Below are 21,777 nucleotides of genomic sequence, written 5' to 3'. Positions count from 1 at the left end.
GGCCTCTGTACCCTCCTCTGCAAATTGGATCCTTGACTTCCTCACTGGGAGACCACAATCAGTATGGATCAGAAACCTCATCTCCTCCTCAATGACCATCAACACAGGCACACCTCAGGACTGTGTGCTTAGACTCTGCTCTATTCTCTCTATACCGATGACTTTGTGGGTCAGCAAAGCTCTGATACCATCTACAAATTCGCCAATGACACCACTGCTGTTGGTAGAATCATGGATAGCAATGAGGAGATGTACAGGAGTGAGATAGGTCAGCTGGTTGAGTGGTGTCATAAGAACAACCTTGCGCTCAATGTCAGAAAGACCAAGGAACCGATAGTGGACTTTAGGAAGGGGAAGTCAGGTGAACACGCACCAGTCCTCTTTGAAGGGTCTGCAGTGGAAAGGGTGAGCAACTTCAAGTTCCTGGGTGTCAACATCTCAGAGTTTCTACCCTGGGCCCAGCACATAGATGCAATCATGAAGACGGTGGGCCAGTGCCTCTACTTTCTTAGAAGTTTGAGGAGATTCGGCATGTCATCGAAGACTCTGACAAACCTCTACAGATGTACAGTGGAAAGCATTCTGACTTGTTGCATCACAGACTGGTACGGAAACTCCAATCCACAAGAATGCACGTGGCTACAGAGAGTAGTGGACTCAGCCAGTTCAATCACAGATACAGCTCTCCCCATCATCAAGGACATCAACAAGAGGCAATGTCTCAGGAAGGCGATATTCATCATTAAGGACCTTCACCATCTGGGCTATGCTCTCTTCTGGTTGCTGCCATTAGGCAGCAGGTAAAGGAGCCTGAAGACCCATACCTCAAGGTTCAACAACAGCCTTTCCCAATTGCAATCAGGTTCTTGAACCGACCTGAAAAACCCCAACACTGCTTTGGACTGCATTTCTTTTTTCTCTCTCTCAACTTGCACTAACGTCACTATGTTTATTTCATTTATTGTGTAAGTTATGTCAGAATCAGAATCAGGTTTATTATCACTGACTTATACGACATGAAATTCATTGCTTTGTGGCAGCAGTACAGTGCAAAGACATAAAATTACTGTAAATTACAAAATAAATAAATAGTGCAAGAAAATGAATAACGACGCATTGTTCATGGGTTCATGGACCGTTCAAAAATCTGATGGCAGAGGGAAAGAATTTAAGTTTATGTTAACTTTATATTTGTCATGTTTGTAATGTACTGTGCTGCTGCTGTAAAAAGCTAATTTTCATGGCACTTACACCTGGGCATGAATGCCTATGACAATAAACTAGAACTATGCCAATTGGGCTTCTTCAACATTCAATTGTTTGAATGTTAAAAGTCAAATGATGGTAATTTAATAACAGTAAACAAAATAGATTTGATGAATATTTTCTTTTCTATGCTTTCTTGCAAATTTATAGTCAGAGAGCATATAAGATGCAATTGCTTTCACCAATGCCAGAGTCCCTAAATGATGACGACAAATTAGAGGTGAAAATCTATGCGTCAGATTTATATATAAGCATTCTTCATTCATTTCAGACACGTGGCTAAAACAGCTTTGTCAGATGCCATTTCAATGTTTCTGCAACACAAAATTAAAAATGAGGATGGTGAATTCACCAGGTCTATCAACTCTGTCCCTACCATCAAGAGTTTGACATGAGACACCACATTCTTCTGCATAAATGCTCAGTGCAATGACTCCTGACATTATTTCAATGTATTGTTCTGTTACATATGATTAGTATGAAGATACTGAAAAAATAAGAAATTCTTTAATATAGATACAGAAAATACAGGCTTAAATCAGGGTTCTCCCTCCAATTATGAATGCTAGAATGCTAGAGTAGTCTTTCTAGAATTGCTACATATTGCTTTCTCTTGCTACCTGGCATGACAAACAAAAGAAAGTACCTACAATTTCCACTGCTGGTCAGGTCTGCTGGGAAAAGGAAAAGGGAAATACACCGATTCAGAAACAAAGAGAAGGAAACAGTAACAGGTTTCAATCTAATCCAGGCATAATAGGAGCATAGGGTTTGCTTGACTTAAAATAAAAAGGACATGTTCCTTTCAGTCCATCTCAAACTATAAAAAACAATTATTGATTAGTCAAAATAACTACAAAAAAGAAAAAAAGAGTAAGACATTGATTAACAATAAAAATTAAACTTGACATTATCTTGGAGTCAGCACAGTGTTGATGTATTGGATTGATTTCTGCGGTGAGAAGGCAGTGCTATGGGCATTGGCCTATGCTCACTGAGAGGAACTCTGATCAGAAGAAGCAATGATAGAGGAGGTGAATGAATTGGTCAGTATGTATGTGATTGCTAAGTACTCTTCAAGGAGGGGTAGCTAAGTGTCATATTAGACAATGGATCTAGGAATCCATTCAAAAACACTGCTTGGTGAAAGGTTGATCATTTTTAACCTGCTGCTAAAAAAACATGGAAGAAAAAAATACAATTAAGAATAATGACAAGCATATGTTTATTAAACAAATAATGTGTTACAAGATGAAAGGGATGAAAAGAAAATGTTAAGGCAGGAACTTCAAAAGGTGAAGTTGAAGTGGGCAAAAACAAGGAGTATTTAGAGAGCCAATAAAACAACATCAGTGGTCAAATAAGGCACCCCAGCAGTTAATCAGGGCAGAAGAGGAGAAAGAGAAGGTTAATGATGATCTGAAAACTAGTCAGGAGGAACATATGTAATAAAAAAAAGTATTAAAGCAATATAAAGTATATTTCAAGGGCAAAGGGGCATGGTCACCCCTGAGGAACAAGAACAGTACAATTGTTGTTGACGGAGTTTAAAACTATGAGGCAAAAGATGGATGCTACCCACCATGAGACAGAAATAGTGGGGAACGTGGTTAGATCAGTTCAAGGGGGTGGGGAGGTTCCCATGCATAGTCTCCATGAGACAGAGCTGTTATAATGTAGACAAATCAATTGTGACCTCAGCAAAATAAGCAATGCATTGAGAAAACTGGAGCCAAGATTCGATGCCCAGGATCATTTACTGGATGAAGAACAGATGATAACCACAGGAGGATTGGATGATAGAGAGAGAATGCAGTTTGCTGTTTTCTTGTGAAATCTCCCTATTTGTTTCAACAATGATTCTTAGCAACTAGATTTCATGAAAGCACAGAATCCGACTCATATAATCCTGGGCCAGCTATTGAAAGAGTTTCTAATTTATCCCACATACCATTCCAATTTTCTCCTTTTTAGGTATATATCCAATTCGAATTTGTATGCTTATTATTGAATCTGCTTCCACTACCCTCTTCATAATTGCATTCTTGACTGTATTAGCTTCTTGCATTGAGGAAATTTTCTTGCTTTCACCTCCAGAGGTTATCGCCATATATCTGCAATTAAATATGCATTTCTGATTACCATACCTCCTGCTAGTGGAAATCCTGCCTTAACTTTTTTTGATTTAAGGAGAGAGTTTAATTTCTCTTTACCTCAGTTAACAAAAATAATAATTGTGTAAATCCATGACTTGGCAATATTTTTAGTAGATGCCAACTTTTTCCTTTACTCCTAAACTCCAGAGTAAATATTCCTAACATATGGTAATCCACAGATTCTGCATTAAAATCCTTTTTTGCGAACTGTGTGTTAAGCAACAATTAAACTAGAATTGATAAATTTACTCAGGATTTTCTGCATTCCAATATTATGATAATTGCCATTACTGAAAGTAGTGAGACTAAATATTCTTCCAATAAGAGGAAGTCTTTGATGAGCTTCAAAGCATATTTATTTAAACCACTGTCAATAACTACAATGCACTTTAAATTGCACAAAGCATCAAGTACCAGGACAACAACAACATATAAACCCTCTGAGACTACAGGAAAAGATTGGTCTTATTCCTTTCAGAGGCATTGTGAGTAGCCCTGACATGATAAACACTTGAAGAACAGAGTGGGAGGATACAGTTTAATAAGGATGCATTTTCAGACCGTCTCAGCTTCTAGATCCAACTCATAAGGAAGGAAGGAGTCTCAGTGAAGGTGAAGGTGCTAATTGCTCTTTCATCCTTTGAATTGCTAAGTGCTTCCAAACAACCGGACATAGCTCTCAGATATGCCAGTGCTATATCATTGACATGGTTGGATCAAGGCATCAAGTTTATCATGGCTTGTTGCACCAACTGTTTGTGCAAACACAGTATTGCCATAGCCTTCCCTCATTTCTTGCTGAAAAGGCTACAGGTCTGAGTTAAGAAATGCTCCCTCTTTTATTAGAATAATCAATTGCTATTTCTTGAAAACTCAAATGATAACTGTTGACAGTAAAAGAATTCAATGTTAACATTCAATTTTCTGGGAAGTGTTCACAATACGCACAAAATTGGGGAAACCCAGGAGTTTCCCAACATTTTTAACGAAAGCAAAATTAAAATTTTGAGACATATTGATTACCCACTCTTCAACACTTTTACTATGGCTTGCTTGCCAGCTTCCCAGATCAGTCATGAAAATTCCACCAGTGACATACAGAAAGTTTGATAATGGAAAGGGTGAGCAGCTTCAAGTTCCTGGGCATCAACATCTTAGAGAATCTATCCTGGGCCCAGCACATTGATGCAATCATGAAGTGGCTCTAGGAGTTTGAGGAAATTCGGTCTGTCACCAAAAACTCTTACAAATTTCTATAGATGTATGGTAGAGAGCATTCTGACTGGTTGCATCACAGCCTGGTGTGGAGGCTCCAATGCACAGGATTGCAAAAGGCTGCAGAGGGTTGTAGACCCAGCCAGCTCCATCATGGGCACAACCCTCCTCACCATTAAGGATATCTTCAAGAGGCAGTACCTCAAGAAGGTGGCATTCATCTCTAAGGACCCTCACCATCCGGGACATGCCCTCTTCTCATTACTACCATCGAGGAAGTGGTACAGGAGTCTGAAGACCCACACTCAACAATTCAGAAATAGCTTCTTCCCCTCTGCCATCAGATTTCTGGACGGACCATGAACACTACCTTGTTATTCCTTTTTTTGCACTATTTATTTACTTTTGTACTTTATAGTAAATTTATGTCTTTGCACTGCACTGCTGCCGCAAAACAACAAAGTTGATGTCATCTAAGTCAGTGATAATAAATCTGATTCTGATTCTCTTAGCACAATATCCAATCTTCCTCTACGTAGGTAATGAATTAAAAATAAGGCAGAAAAATTACAGTTTGTTATATACTGCACAATATTTTCAAAGAGCCATATAAATGCTTGCAGAATAGATTGAAAAAAAAACAGGACCCAGGAAGAGGATGAGTGAGTCAAATGGGAAGAACTTAATCTGCATGTTTTAAACTAATCGATGCTTAAGAAGAAAAATCTGACAGGCACTGATTTTTTTTCTTGAAACTGAAACATTCAGTGTCTGTTCTAAAAACAAGCAGAGAGAATTCTGTGTCTTGTATTTTCTTTTAATCAAAAGCACCCAATATTGTTTTTGACTGTGGTTTCTCTTCAATTGCCACATCCAAATAAGAGAATTGTTTATTTGTCAGGCAGCAAGTTTAAACTATTTATATCCATGAAGATAGGAAGATTCTTCAAGACTTTGTCTGCTTTAAATAACAAGTCCATTCTTTCGATACACAAGCTGTACAGTTCTCAAGTTCCGTCAGACATGGCAAGCCCACAACAGCCAGTCATGTTGTTCTGTTCCTATTCTACAGTGACATGGTTAAACTTGGTGCATGCAATTTCCAATAAGTCAATGCCACTGAAGCTTGCTACCTTATGCATTCTTAATAGCACATGTACAGATCTATGGCAAACAAGATTCCAGGCAAGCAGTTGCAGGAAAACATAAGAGAAAAATGTAGTTTTAGTCCTCTGAACTCTCTTCAATCTTTCAGAGTCATCAATGTCCCTCAAAAATCCTGAAGGCAATTATCATTTTCATTGCCAACATGTATTCAGAAATGCATTTCGACACAACACATTTGTATCCAAAAGTGGCAGTGGTTTATTAGCTAAGCAGAATAGTTGAACTCCAATAATTTGGTATCCAATTGTTTGGAAACCATAACGGTTCAGCGTCTGGCTCACTGAGCCTGGATTCTCATGTTCCCTTTAAAGTCACAGTGGCTCCTCTTTTCAGCATTCCCTTTAAACATACCTGGTTCAATGGAAAATATATTACACTGAAGTGTAATATTTAAAAAAAGGTGAATTAAAAGTGTGTTGGGGGTCCTCTTCATAGTCCAGAAAATATGCCAGTCTGGCACCAAAGCCCCATTGTTGCCAGATTATCGGAATTTTACTGCACTTACATTTTGAGTCCTTATTTTGCTGGCGCTGACTGAAACTTCCAGACTGTGACAAATTTACATTTTGTGTAGCAGACTCTCGATGGTTTTCACATTAAAAAGTACTGAGTGTAAGGCTTACAATGTTGAACATTTGCTTTTATAATATTTTGACAATGCATTAATAAAGTGATTTAACATGATTCTTATGTTATTTACTAAAAGATTGAGTCATGTCCTTTTTCAGGTCCTCCTTCTAAATGATGGAGTACACATGGACAACTCCTGACTGAACTCCAGCTGAGTGTATTAGAGTTTAATGTTCTTGCCTGTTCACAAGAAGGGATAAAGGATAGGGGGTAAAGATTTGATCTTCATCACAAACACAAGTGAGAGAGCAAAATGTTGTCAAGGGTGTAATTTGGAAGGACAAATCTCTCAGTGCCAATTCCAGACCCTGCCATTAAGCTTTGTACCAACATTACACCAGAACCTGTACTACTTCAATGCACTCTGTACTAACTCAATGTAAGCACTGTGTAATGAATTGACCTGTACGATCGCTTTGTAAGACAAGCTTTTCACTATACCTCGGTACAAGTGACAATAATAAACCAATACCAATACCAAACTGAATTACCCTTCTCAGCACTTTGACACCAGATCATTTTAAAGAGATGTTCCAATCTTGCTCACGGTTTCACTGCTGAGGTTTTCCATGCACGTTTCACGGATGGTAGACAGTTGTAGCCTATGGAGAACTTTATATATTTGCATAATTCAGCTCAGCTGAAAAATACTGGAATAATACGAGGTTCCCTTCAAGCCATCTTGCAGTTAATTCAGAATGCTATCCAGACTATAGTAAATTTGGTATCCACCATTCCTTCAGTAATTTAGTGATTCATGAGCTGATCTAGAAGATCCTGCCATCATGCTATATTACATTATAATAAGTCAGTACTCTGTCTTTCACCTCTACCTGTTCTTGAGAGAACTGAATGATATGGGGGCAGTGCAGAAAGGTTGGGCTGTGGTAAAAGATTTGCCATGATGTTTTTAAATGGCAGGCTTTTACTGGCTTCTGTTTCTTATGTTCTTAGTTATTATTTGTAAATATTAACGATTGTTCTCTTTAGAATTTGCTGATGCCTTCTGAAGTTTTTGTGTCTGGGATGATGCAAATGATACAATGAAGATTATACTTGATAACCCCACTATACCAGCTTCCTTGTCTTGGCTTGTGGGAAAGAAAAGATGGCCAGATAATGTACAGGGGCTTTGATGAACATTATATTGTTACAATGACATCTACTTTGCTTCATACTGGAACATTAACAATCCATTAAATTCAAAAGAAGGGAAAATCATTGTCTAACAAAATGCACATAAAACCACAACACTGACACTGAAATCTCAACAAAATTTTGCCACCCTCAGGCTTTGTACAATTTTTTGACCTATGACATCTTGTAAAAAAAAGGCTTTCCATCTGTGGCACACTGTACCAGTCCTGATACATTGGAAGCTTCTGCTGCAGAGAAAAGAGCAATACATCTTGCGAGAGATGCAATATTGCAGAGAGAAGCAAAAATTCATAATGGTCTCTACATTATCAGATTTGATAAAGTGAAACATGAAATACTTCAAAAATGGTAGAGAGAAAAGAATGGCATAACTACAATAGCATTAAAACTGGCCCCATCCTCCCACCTTTTCCCTGCAGTTCTGCAATATTTTTTTCTGTCAAGTACTGATGCAATTTAAAAGTCACGATTGAATAATCCTCCACCACCCTGACTGGCAATGCATTCTGGAGGCTAACTACTTGCTGTGCAAAAAAAAGTGTTCCCTCATGCCAGTTTGGTTCTTTTGTCAATCATCCTGATTCTTTGTACTATGGTTCTTGACCCTTGCACCAATGGGGACAATTTCTTTCTATCAACTCTGCCAACATATCTCATTATTTTGATAGTAAGTGAACAATTTTTCAGCTGTTAATAAGCATGCACACTGATTCAGGCAATCATAAGTGACATCTGCAAACCTTCAGAATGGAAATTATCAATCCAGATAAATGTGAGGTATTGCATTTTAGGAGATCAAACCAAGATAGGACTTATACAGTGAATGGTAGGGTCCTGGGGAGTGTTATGGAACAGAGAGACCTGGGGGTGCAAGTTCACTGAAAGTAGCATCTCAGGTAGATAGGGTGGTGAAGAAGGCGTTTGGCATGCTGGCCTTCATCGGTCAGGGCATTGAGTACAGAAGTTGGGAAGTTATGTTGCAGTAATATAAGACATTGGTGAGGCCTCACTTAGAACCACAGAACACTACAGCACAGGCCATTCGGCCCTTCTAGTCTGTGCCGAAGCGGTATTCCGCTAGTCCCATTTACCTGCACCCAGTCCATAACCCTCCAGACCTCTCCCATCCATGTATCTATCCAATTTATTCTTAAAACTCAAGAGTGAGCTCGCACTCACTACATCAGATGGCAGCCCGTTCCACACTCCCACCACTCTTTGAGTGAAGAAGTTCCCCCTAATGTTCCCCCTGAACTTTTCGCCTTTCACCCTAAAGCCATGTCCTCTCGTACTTATCTCTCCTAATCTAGGTGGAAAGACCCTACTCGCATTAACTCTGTCTATACCCCTCATAATTTTGTAAACCTCTATCAAATCTCCCCTCATTCTTCTGCGCTCCAAGGAATAAAGTCCTAACCTGTTCAGTCTTTCCCTGTAACTCAACTCCTGAAGACCTGGCAACATTCTAGTAGATCTCCTCTGCACTCTTTCAATCTTACAAATATCCTTCCTATAGTTAGGTGACCAGAACTGCACACAATACTCCAAATTTGGCCTCACCAATGTCTTATACAACCTCACCATAACATCCCAACTCCTATACTCAATACTTTGATTTAAGAATGCCAGGATGCCAAAAGCCTTCTTTACAACTCTGTCTACCTGCGACGCCACTTTCAGGGAATTATGTATCTGAACTCCCAGATCCCTTTGTTCCTCTGCACTCTTCAGTGCTCCACCATTTACTGTGTATGTCCTACCTTGATTTGTCCTTCCAAAATGCAACACCTCACACTTGTCTACATTAAATTCCATCTGCCATTTTCTGGCCCATTCTTCCAGTTGGTTCAGATCCCTCTGCAAGCTTTGAAAGCCTTCCTTGCTGTCCACTACGCCTCCAATCTTAGTATCATCAGCAAACTTGCTGATCCAATTTACCACTTTATCATCTAGATCATTGACATAGACAACAAACAACAATGGCCCCAGCACAGATCCCTGAGGCACACCACTAGTCACAGGCCTCCAGTCTGAGAATCAATCATCCACTACCACTCTCTGTCTTCTCCCACACAGCCAATTTCGAATCCAGTTTACAACCTTTCCATAGATACCTAGTGTATGAACCTTCTGAACTAACCTCCCATGTGGGACCTTGTCAAAGGCCTTACTAAAGTCCATATAGACAACATCAACAGCCTTTCCTTCATCTACTTTCTTGGTAATCTCCTCGAAAAACTCTACAAGATTCATTAAACACGATCTACCACGCACAAAGCCATGTTGACTCTCCCTAATCAGCCCTTGGCGATCCAAATACTTGTATATCCGATCTCTCAGAACACCTTCCAATAATTTACCCACTACTGATGTCAAGCTCACTGGCCTACAATTACCTGGTCTACTTTTAGATCCTTTTTTAAACAACGGAACTACATGAGCTACCCTCTAGTCCTCTGGCACCGCAACTGTGGCCAAGGACATTTTAAATATATCTGCCAGGGCCCCTGCAATTTCTACACTAGTCTCTCTCAAGGTCCAAGGAAATATCAGGCCCGGGAGATTTATCTACCTTTATTCACTGTAAAGCAGCAAGCACCCTCTCCTCTTTAATCTCTATATGTTCCATGACACTATTGCCTGTTTCCCTTCCTTCCATATCCACTATGCCAGTTTCCTGAGTAAATACTGATGCAAAAAAACTGTTTGAGATCTCCCCCATCTCCTGAGGCTCCACACATAGACGACCACTCTGATCTTCTAGGGGACCAATTTTGTCCCTTACTATCCTTTTACTCTTCATATACTTGTAGAAACCCTTTGGGTTTACCTTCACATTATCTGTCAAAGCAACCTCATCTCCTTTTTGCCTTCCTGATTTCCTTTTTTAGTATTTCCTTACTTTTTCTATACTCTTCAAGTACCTCATTTGTTCCTAATTGCCTATACCTGCTATACACCTCTCTTTTTCTTAACCAGATTGCCAATATCCCTTGAAAACCAAGGTTCCCTATGCTTGTTAACTTTGCCTTTAATCCTGGCAGGAACATGCAAACTCTGCACTCTCAAAATTTCGCCTTTGAAGGCCTTCCACTTGCTGAGCACATCCTTGCCAGAAAACAACTTATCCCAATCCACTCTTCTGAGATCCTTTCTCATTTCCACAAGATTGGCCTTTCTCCAATTTAGAACCTCAACCCGAGGACCAGACCTGTCCTTATCCATAATTAACTTGAAACTAATAACATTATGGTCACTGGACCCAAAATGCTCACCTACACATACTTCTGTCACCTGACCTGCCTGGTTCCCTAATAGGAGATCAAGTATTGCATTCTCTCTAGTTGGTACCTCTATATATTGATTTAGAAAACTTTCCTGAACACATTTGACAAATTCCAAGCCATCCAGCCCTTTTACAGTGTGGGAGTCCCAGTCAATATGTGGAAAGTTATTACAACTTTCTGTTTCTTACATCGGTCTGCTATCTCACTACAGATTTGTTCCTCCAATTCCCTCTGACTATTGGGTGGTCTATAATACAACCATATTGGTGTGGCCACACCTTTCCTGTTCCTCAGCTCCACCCATATGGCCTCAGTAGACGAGCCCTCCGGGCTGTCCTGTCTACACACAGCTGTGATATTTTCCCTGACTAGTAATGCCACTCCTCCCCCTTTCATCCCTCCCCCTCTATCACATCTGAAACAACGGAACCCTGGAACATTAAGCTGCCAGTCCTGCCCTTCCTGCATCCAAATCTCACTAATAGCAATAATGTCGTAATCCCACGTGCCAATCCACGCCCTAAGCTCATCTGCTTTACCTACAATACTTCTTGCATTGAAATAGATGCACCTGAGAACACTTCTGTCATGTACAAACCTTTGATTTCTGTCGATACCTGCAGTCCTCGCATGACCTTTTTCCTCCAACACTCTGGTACCCCTCCCCCTACAAATCTAGTTTAAACCCCCCGGAGCAGCACTAGCAAACCTACCCGCAAGTATGTTAGTCCCCCTCCAGTTCAGGTGCAAACCGTCCCGTTGGAACCGGTCCCACCTTCCCTGGAACAAAGCCCAATTGTCTAGAAACATGAAGCCCTCCCTCCTGCACCAATTCCTTAGCCACATATTTAGCTACATGATCCTCCTATTTCTTGGAGGGTTAACTACAGTTTTGATCACCCTGTTATTAAATCACGAGTGTATAGGGAGTAGAGTAGGGGGCCGAGTTTGCAACCTTTGATGTTATTAAACTAGAAAGAATGCAGAAAAGATTTACCAGGATGTTGCCTGGACTTGGGGGCTTGAGTTACAAGGAGAGGTTGAGTAGACTAGGACTTTATTCCCTGGAACGTAGTAAATTGAGGGATGACCTAATAGAGGTATATAAGATCATGAGGGGCAAAGAAAGGGTGAAAGCACATAGTCTTTTTCCCAGGGAGAAGATGCTAAAAACAAGAGGACATAGGTTTAAGATCAGAGGCGAGAGATTTAGAAGGGACATCAGGGGTAGCTTCTTCATGCAAAGAGTGGTGCGTATTTGGAATGAGCTGCCAGAAATAGTGGTTGAAGCAGGAACACTAGCAATGCTTTTAAGCCATCGAGATACGTACACGGATAGGAGAGGTTTAGACAGCTATGGACCAAATGTGGGCAGGTGGGACTAGCTCGCTGGGCAACATAGTCAGCATGGACGAGTTGGGCCGAAGGGCCTGCTTCCATGCTGTGAGGCTCCATGACTCTACTGATGTACCATAACTTGCACCTAGCCATAAATAAAAAATGTGAACTAAATGACAGTCACACTCAGATACAATGAACTGACTTCAGCAAACACATTCTTCACTGCTTACCTTAGCATGTCTCTTCAATTTGGACATCATGTTGCAGTCCCCCTGTGGCAACTTGTACAAACTACGTGAACTTTTTGTGTGAATGTTTTCTATGCTTGGACCTTGGGTTGATGTTCAGTAATCATTCTTGATGTATGTAAGTCATTTCTATTTTCTCCTCTGCTACCAATAATTTAAAAGACCTTATCAGTAAAACGAGCTCTTCTATTCCTATTCCTTTCTTCCTCCAAGTTGATTACTCCACAGTTAAGTTGCTAAGCTGGGTATGATTTGTAACACATTTACGGTGGTTACTGGATGATGCAGCACCACCATTATTACAGTTTTTTTTAATGATTGCTAGGTTATGTTGCACTTTTCTAAGACAGCTAAAGTATTAAATAAAGAACATGCAAGGAGTAGCCATTTGCAATGCTGTGAATGCATCATTAAAATAGGAGAAAATAGTAATAAATCATATCTGCAGGTGATTAAATACAGAGCACCTTGACTATATGCTTGGATCAACCACAAGAAGTAATGTAATTAATGTTGCCAACTACACTACCTTTGGCCTGGCACCTTATCCTATAAAGTTCTTGTGCTAAGAATGCAAAGATCAGCTGGGACAGGAGTTTAATCAAACTTCCACCACAGGTGAGACACTACATTTTGTGTTCTCAATTTTGTTAGCTCTGACATTTAGCTATCAAAGCTTTCCTCTCTATTACTGAATTGTTTAAACTTGTTATGTAATTCACCCAGTGAAACAATGTTAAGGAAATTGGTTTGGATATTTAGGGGTCAGATTCCCAAATAACTTTTATCAAATTGATGGTGAGGGGGATCAGTTTTTGAACCAATTGCCCTGTGCTTTTATATCTCCCTCTGTCATTGCAAATGAACCATCTCTCCAACCAAATGAAAACTTATGAAATATGTAAACTAATGTGCATATTTCATACTTTCCCTTCACCACATTGCTGTGAAAATGTAATTTCCAAATCTCATTTACACATTTACACAAAGAGTTGCACTTTATTCAGTTTTAATTCTAAATTTGGAATTCATTTTGGTGATCAGTGGAGACTCATTTAATTAACTGCTTACTAGAGCAGGTTGACTTATACTTTCTAACACAAAATCAATTTTTCTTGACAAATCTATTAGCCTATGTACAATATTATAAAATTTCAACTTTCTTATTATACGATGTACTATTCATTATTTACTAACCAGGTGACTCTTTTAAGTACCGCAGCAAAACGTCAACACAGTGGTCAATGGTCAACACAATGGTCAATACAAGAAGGCATGGCTTTAAGGTAATGGGGGGGGGACGTTCAAGGGAGACGTCAGAGGGAGGTTTTTCACCCAGAGAGTGGTTGATGCATAGAATGCCCTGCCTGGGCTGATACGTTGGTCAAGTTCAAGAGATTGTTAGATAAGCATGTGGAGGAATTTAAGATAGAGGGATATGTGGGCCAAAGGGCCTATATTGTGCTGTATTGTTCTATGGTTCTATGGTACATATTTATACACATTAATTGTTGAACTGCCACATACCTAAGAGCACATTCGAATATACTTCTCTTGCTGTACAAAGTCATACCTATTTTTTAGACACTGGGCATTCTGAAGTGCTTTCTCCTTTTGTATGAAATCTCATGGATTTTTAATAGTCTTTCTTTTTTAAATGTGGTATATTTTTCTTCTGCTTCTAGAACCAATATAATTCAGAACACATTTTACAATGATCTGGCAGATGCACTTCTATTGAATAATTCTGGTTACAGATAATATAAAGCAAATTAATTTTCTCGAAAGTTAGTTCAAATTTTCTGTGGCTTTTCCCCATTGACCCCCTACAGCTTTTTCATGCAACGTAATTACAGCGTGCCATAAATCTGATTTTACATCAACTTATATTGTCATGTAAATGTATCCAAATTTCTTCTTTTTCCAAAACATGTATTAATTTCCATCCACAGAAAACAAAAGGTGCATCATGACAATAAAATTAATTGCTGCACTCACTAGCTTATGAGGAAATTGTACAATCAAAAGATAGGCAAGCGTTGTTTTATGCTGTTTATTTATCTACACGTAGGGCACAAAAGTCACATTGCAGTTTATATTGTACAATCATCTTGAAAAAATGTTTCTCCACCTTTTTAGAAGAAAAGGCAGATGTGTCACTTTAACAAAAAAAATGATCAGAACATGAAGAGAAGATGGAACAGGGTATAAGTAGCTAACAAAGAAAACCATAAACAATACACAAATAGGAATGGGTTTATGAGCTTATTGCTGGGAAAGATAGAAAATACTATTAGATAAAACTAGAGAATGTAATTTTAGGGTAAAGGGGAAGAAATTCAGAGGGGATAGGAGGAGGAGCTTCTTCACCCAGAGAGTGATAAGTTCCTGAATGAACTGCCTGAGAGAGTGGGTGAAGCTGGGTTACTGACAACATTTAAGAAGTGTCTAGATGAACACTTCAATCACTTAGGCGTAGAAGACTGTGGACAAGGTGCTGGATGCCCACAAGTCAGTGTGGACAAGTTGAACCGAATTGCTTATTTCCATGCTGTATGATTCTGTAATTCTGAAGTGTCTCTGATGCCAAAGATAAAGTTAGACAACAAAGCTGTTCAAAATACTTCTAACACATCCTCTGAAAAAGTATTCACGTTTGAAAATGTATGATTCATGTGCTAATTGCTGATCTTTAGAAAAGGCCTGCCGCCAAAACAGGTCTACGGCGGACATCATCTCTGGAGCATCTGGACAGTAAAGATACCTACGTTAGATGATTGTTTTTTGACTGTAACTCCACTTTCAATACTATAATTCCAAGCAAACTCATCACCAAACTCAGAGACCTGGGACTCAACGCCTTCCTTTACAACTGGATTCTTGACTTCCTGACCAACAGACCACAATCAGTGAACATAGGCAGTAACACCTCTGTCACGATTATTCTCAACATTGGTGCCCCACAAGGTTGCGAACTCAGCCCCCTACTCTACTCCCTATACACTCACAACTGTGTGGCCAAATTCTGCTCTAACTCCATCTACAAGTTTGCAGATGATACCACCGTAGTGGGCCATATCTTAAATAACGATGAGATAGCCTGTCCTGGACCAACCATGTAGACACCATGGCCAAGAAAGCTCACCAGCGCCTCTACATCCTCAGGAGGCTAAAGAAATTTGGCATGTCCCCTTTGAGCTTCACCAATATTTATCAATGCACCACAGAAAGCATCCTATCCAGATGCATCACAGTTTGTTATGGCAACTGATCTGCCTGTGACTGCAAGAAACTGCAGAGAGTTGTGGACACAGCTCAGCTTATCACAGAAACCAGCATCCCCTCCATGGACTCTGTCTACACTTCTTGCTGCCTCGGTAAAGCAGCCAACACAATCAAAGACCCCACCCACCCCACACATCTTTTCTTCTCCCCCCTCCCATTGGGCAGAAGATATAAAAGCCTGAAAGCCAACACCACTAGACTCAAGGACAGCTTTTATCCTGTTGTTATAAGACTATTGTATGGTCCTCTAGTACAATAAGATGGTCTCTTGACCCCACAATCTACTTCATTATGGCCTTACATCTTATTGTCTACCTGCACTGCACTTTCTCTGTAACTGTAACACTTTATTCTGCATTCTATTATTGTTTTGCCTGTACTACCTTAATGCACTGTTGTAAGGAAATAATCTGTATGGACGGTATGCAAGACAAGTTTTTCACTGTACCATGGTACATATGACAATAATAAACCAATTTACCAATTTAGCCCCTTTTAGACATAAACTATCAGCCACTAAAGTCAGGCTGTATTTAGCTATCAAGCTCCAAAAAGGGTTTTATTTATGGAGTTTATATTCCCAAATATATGTAAAACAAAATACTAACAAACCACATAAAGCAAAATCTCTGCAGGATACCTTCCAAAAAAGCCTTATTAAAAATCAAAACAGAAAAATGCTAGAAACAGCAACTCAAATGACCTAAAAGTCTATTTCTTTCTCCATACCTGCTACCTACTTTGCTGAATGTTTTCAGCAGTTTCTGTCAGCAATTTCTGGCACTGTGGTATTTTGCTTTTGTTCACATTGATTTGTTAAATAGAGTTATACATGTGAAATGAGAAGTTATTTTACATTTTTAATTGATTGCAGAAGCACTGATAATGTACTTAGTCAAAATCATGGGAGTAATAGCTAAGTATATTTAAACACTGTAGCTCAACAACTTAACAATAATTAAAGTACAATAAAAGGTTCTGAATTTTATATATAAGTTTAAAATTTATTTGCTCACAAACAGGTCAAACTTATTGAACCACAAGCTGTTTTGTTCATCATTTGATCATTAATTCACTAAAACATTTATCTCCAAAACTGCCCAACTTCTAAAAAAACCTTTCATCCATAATTTTCTATAGGTTGACTAATTCCACTAGGTATTAAAACTAGGCCAGATGAGTATCATCTTTTTGTGGCAAAGGGATTTTATTCAGTGGAACTGCATTTATATATGTGATTAATGCGTGGATTTGGTCTGTTCTGCATTCCATGATTCTGTACTACAACTATACAGAGTGTTTCCAATTTCTTTGCAAGTATATGATTGCAGGATATTAAGTCATGGTTTATTTTATGTATTACACACATCTATGGAACTTTTTGGGATGTCTACCTATCAAAAGTGAACTAAGTACTTTTAATCAGGAATAGAGGCCATGCTTGTTGACTTAGCATTCAAAGTAACAGACATCATTATTCCTGATAAATGTTTAGCAGAATGTATTGTTATTCTCTTATATTTTTATTAAAGTGTCTATGCTTTTTCTAATGCATGAAAAAATTGGCTTTGAGCTTTAAATGCATTGCTGATTATGGCATAAGGTTTTGTAATGTATTACCAGTCAAGTGATAGATTATGTTGCACTTCTCAGCTGATCAACAGTGCCACAGAACTGTGGATCATGTCATAACTGGTAGACAACAATTACATCACATAGTACAATTATAACCTAATGGTCTGTGATGTGAAAAATCAGTTTCACACATAACCTGAGTAATGGCTATTGAACAGCTAGAATACAAAATTGAGCAGCTGTGCCTTACAAATGTTCTTTCACTTGTGAAATTAGCTCACACCACAAATCAGGTATGAACCATGCTCTTTCAAACTTATGAAAGGGTAAAGGTGATGTATTGAGCTGCCAATGATATATCTTCTGTTGCATTTCAGAATCGTCTGTTATCTGTCTTACTTTTTTCTTCACAACCATTCAAAGCCAAATTACACTTTACTTAAATTTTCAGCTTCTGATCTGTTAACTTAGAATATATTCTTACATTGGTGTACTCCGTATATTCAGAGTCTTTGTATCTACAAATCCGAAATGTTACAGAAGCATCACTGAAGGTCACATACAGAGCTGAAATGTTGTAGCTTACCACAGAGAGGTCTCTTGGCAAATTAATTAAAATAACGTATTTTTCTGCAGCTAGCAAGTATCTGTAAACTAGTATTATTGGTTAACCTCATATTTGAATTAGGTGCAAATGCAAAATACACATTCAATTCTTAATTGAAAATTATAAAGGTTCAAAATCCACTCGGGATTCTCTATTTTCTGGTAGAGTTACTTTGATGCAATAGTTTTGGTAATGCTTAAAAGTCCACAAAATATGCTCTGATCCAAGCATTTATAGAATTGGAGATTAGAGCCACCTGTCAACATTAATGATTTAGAAGATGTAAGTTATGCTTTTAATGTGTGCACAATGACCAGCCGTAATCACAATTCCATCAAACTCTGCCCTACTCAACCGTTTGAACGATCAGTTCCCAATTGATCTGCAGACTGTCAACGCCTCAGTAAAGATCTGTGTCCATACCACAAACAATTTAATAAATAAAACCCTCTCCGTAACATTTACTTACAACTAAAAACATTGATCATTCCTGTTCTCAAAGAAACATCGAATAACAAGCAGGCTGTTTTCAAAATAGTAGCCGAAAACACAAACAGTGCGCTGATTTGTTTTCGCTTAAATCCTAGACTCACGAAATGCAATGCATAATCTAACACAGAGTATAATCACAAAATTACTGGTTGACTGCAAACGAATTGAAGTATCCAACAGTAATAAGCAACGAAGCAGTTTTACAGATTAATTATAGGGGAGTTGCTTTCAATATAATCTAGCCACAGTCCAAAGAGGCACAACAGTTAGCGTAGAAGCCATGCACAGGTCCGTTCAAAACGGCGATAGATCTCCGAACAACTTGAGTTTTAAAAAAATCGGATGCTGTATAAAGTTGGTTGCATGTCTTTATTTTGTACAGTGACCGCAACGTGTTAAGGGGATTGCATAATATTTTAAGTAAGTTCTTGTTTGATGATATGTGCACAAAAATAGCATTTTGCTTAAGAATTTGTCTATTCATGATGCGCATTTCATTCAGGCTACTAATTACCATGACAAATATTCATGATAGCTATTACTGCAATGATACCGACATTTACCATAACCTCTCAAAACTGTCAGCTTAACAATGATTGGACGCAAGATCCACATTGGCAAGAGACGGGTTTTAAAATGCGCTATCTGCATATTTCAGAGAACAGAACCGAACGTTACATATGAATACATCCGGACGCAGGCATGACAACATTCTTTAGATGCTGCAGAAATGTGCCTTACAAAGCATTGCAGGAACCAGAAGACATATACTTGTCCCTAACCACATTATTTCAAGTACTTACTTACACACACCGACTTTATGCTAAAATGGTGCGTGCCCACCACCAACAAACCACTAGCACCTAAGCATTGCTACATTTGCAGGAATATAAATGTTACCCGGACTTTGACATATGAACAGAACAAGTATCGGGACATGTGTGGTGCAGTGTCAGAACGGCAATTACCGAGGGGGGCAGCTCACTTTAGTCCATTTCCATTTGTTTTATTGAAGGTGCTGCATGGTTTACCTTTCCCACAGCTACAACGTACTGAATGCAAGTTACCTCCAGAGCTGTCCCAGCTGAAGGATGTGGATGATTGACTGCAGAAGCCAGACGCAGAAGGAACACGAGGATGCCTTGCTGCCTTTGCTGGTGTTAGTGTTCCTGGTGCTCGGAGGCTGCCTCTGTGGAGATCGGGCATCGGTCTCGCCGCCCCCACCGGCGCTGCTCAGTACCTTGCCGTCCACGGGGCTGCCGGTGTGGACTCCGGTGCCGCTGTCGGCGCTGAAGTCGTGAATGAACCACCTGAAACTGAAGACCTGGACGGCCAGCGAGCCCAGCACCACGAAGAAGAGAGTCAATCCGAACCACCAGTAACGGGAATGCAGGTAATAGTCCACGGCCAGCCACACGTCCGTGCCAACGTCCGAGAAATACACGGTGACAGCGGCCACGATCCACAGGCCGTCCCACACGGTGTACCTCTGGTGCCGGGCGAAGCGGAGGCAGCGACCCCGGCACAGCCCCGTGCAGCACCGGGAGGGCAGCACCGCCGAGCCGGGCTCGGGGCTGCCCCGCTCCTGCTCCTCCTCCTCCCGGGGTTCCTGCCCGTGCTCCTGCCGCTGCCCGGAGTTGGTGTGCTCGGAATTCTGCAAAGGTGTAAAAGCCACGTCGCTCTTCTTCATCATCTTTAACAGCCCGTCCGACTTGGCAGCCATCAGCCTCCCTCTTCCTCTCTCCACTCCCCCCACCCCCTTCTCGCTCTCCTTCCCTCTCACCTCTTTCTCTCTCTCTCTCTCCCTCTCTCTCTCTCTCTCTCTCTCTGCTGCCAATGAATAGGGCGACCTCCACTTCCGGTGTGTGAGGCTGGTTATCCACCGCTAAACTTCCGCTATCTCTTATTGATGGGGAGATCTGCCCATTTGAAAAAAGAAAGGGAACTCGAATGACTCGCACTCAGTGGGCATTCGCCCAAACTTGGCCCCTGAAGGTAGATTTCCCCACCCCTTCTGCTCCCTCCACACATGCTGGCTGGCTGTCCAATCGCAACATTTCTCTTCTTTCAGAATTAAGCATAATTGTGACTCTTAATTATTATCATCATCTCACAATATTTTGCAAATGCGCGTTCTGCACTTTTGATCCGACAGTTTCTTATTTCCTAGGGCTGTTTAAAGCATCTGCTGCACTCTTGATCCCACTGTAACTTTCCCCATAGGGGGGTATTAGTTTTTCACGCCTAGTTTATTAATTCAACAATCACCAAAAGTTATTCAACATAACAAAGGAAACTAATTATCCATTAGTAACACAATAAAATAATTATTGGCGTGACAGGTAAAATATAATTGTAGAATAAATATGTTCAATTTAGGAAGGTTGCCAGTAAAAAAAATGTAAAGCACTGATATTCTTCCAATAGATGTCGCTAGCATAGATAATACCCGATTTTAAGCATGCTCAAGAGAGATTTCTTACAGCCATACATTTGTCTCTATTTTGATCTCTAGACCTTGATACTCAATCCCTTTAAATTAATCACATACGTTTATGTGGGTGATGAAGAAGCAAAAATAGTGGAGATGCTGAAATCTGAAAACAAACCTAAAGGCAATAATGGGAAGAGTTAGCAGATAACGCAACAACTGTGGAGAGAACAGACAAGTTAACTCTTGGGTGTGAACCCATTGCAAGAACTGAAAATATTACAGAGAAACAACGTTAAAAAAGGGGAGGAAAACCCAGACTAAACTTGGGAAATGAAATAGAACGAATTGTGAACAGCTCAAGAGGAGAAAATGAGAGTGTAATAACAGCAGAAGTAATATTTTCACGAAGCAATAGGAAGCGTAATAAGATATGAGACACCAAATGAATGAATTCCATAAGGCGGTTGAAGATCAACCTGTAGAAAAGGAAGCCTGAAAAAAATGACAAAGTAGAGCAAACTGCTGGCACTTAGTAGAAGAGCAAAAGCAGATGAACACCTGTGTTGCAAACCAGTTTGCCAGCCTCCGGTGTTAATGGCAGACTGCTATGCCCCTGAAGCAATGTCTTCTTCCATCTCAGAAGTACTCAGTGCATACATTCCACCTTGTTTTCAATTATCACCAGAGCTTAAAAAAAACAGCAAAGGTCACTGTGTGAAAATAAGGGGTAGGTCGTTTTAGAGCTGAAATTGGTATTAGAGGAATCAATGAACATGGACAGTGGGGAAGGAAAATGGTGCTGAGAAAAAAAGTGACATTGAATGGAGAAGCAGGCTCAAGAGATTGGATGGCCTAGCCTCCTATTATTTCTTATGTTCTTATAAACCAAGGTTAAGAGCAGAAAATGTTTGAAGTC

At 39.8% G+C, this 21,777-nt stretch overlaps 1 protein-coding gene across 2 annotated transcripts in view; it reads right to left on the bottom strand.

Moving 5' to 3' along the window:
• Positions 1-20,150, bottom strand: part of xkr4 (XK related 4) — a 181,191-nt gene extending 161,041 nt beyond the window's left edge. For both annotated transcript variants that reach the window (XM_052023201.1, XM_052023202.1), the window contains exon 1: positions 19,495-20,150. In XM_052023201.1, the coding sequence (XP_051879161.1) occupies positions 19,495-20,150 (656 nt within the window). The remainder of the gene's footprint in view (positions 1-19,494) is intronic.
• Between the last annotated feature and the right edge of the window lie 1,627 nt (positions 20,151-21,777).

This window comes from Pristis pectinata, chromosome 9 (genome assembly GCF_009764475.1).
Source record: "Pristis pectinata isolate sPriPec2 chromosome 9, sPriPec2.1.pri, whole genome shotgun sequence".
NCBI lineage: Eukaryota > Metazoa > Chordata > Chondrichthyes > Rhinopristiformes > Pristidae > Pristis > Pristis pectinata.
The sequence above is the reverse complement of the archived record's forward strand: the minus strand, read 5'-3'. Positions and strand labels throughout refer to the sequence as shown.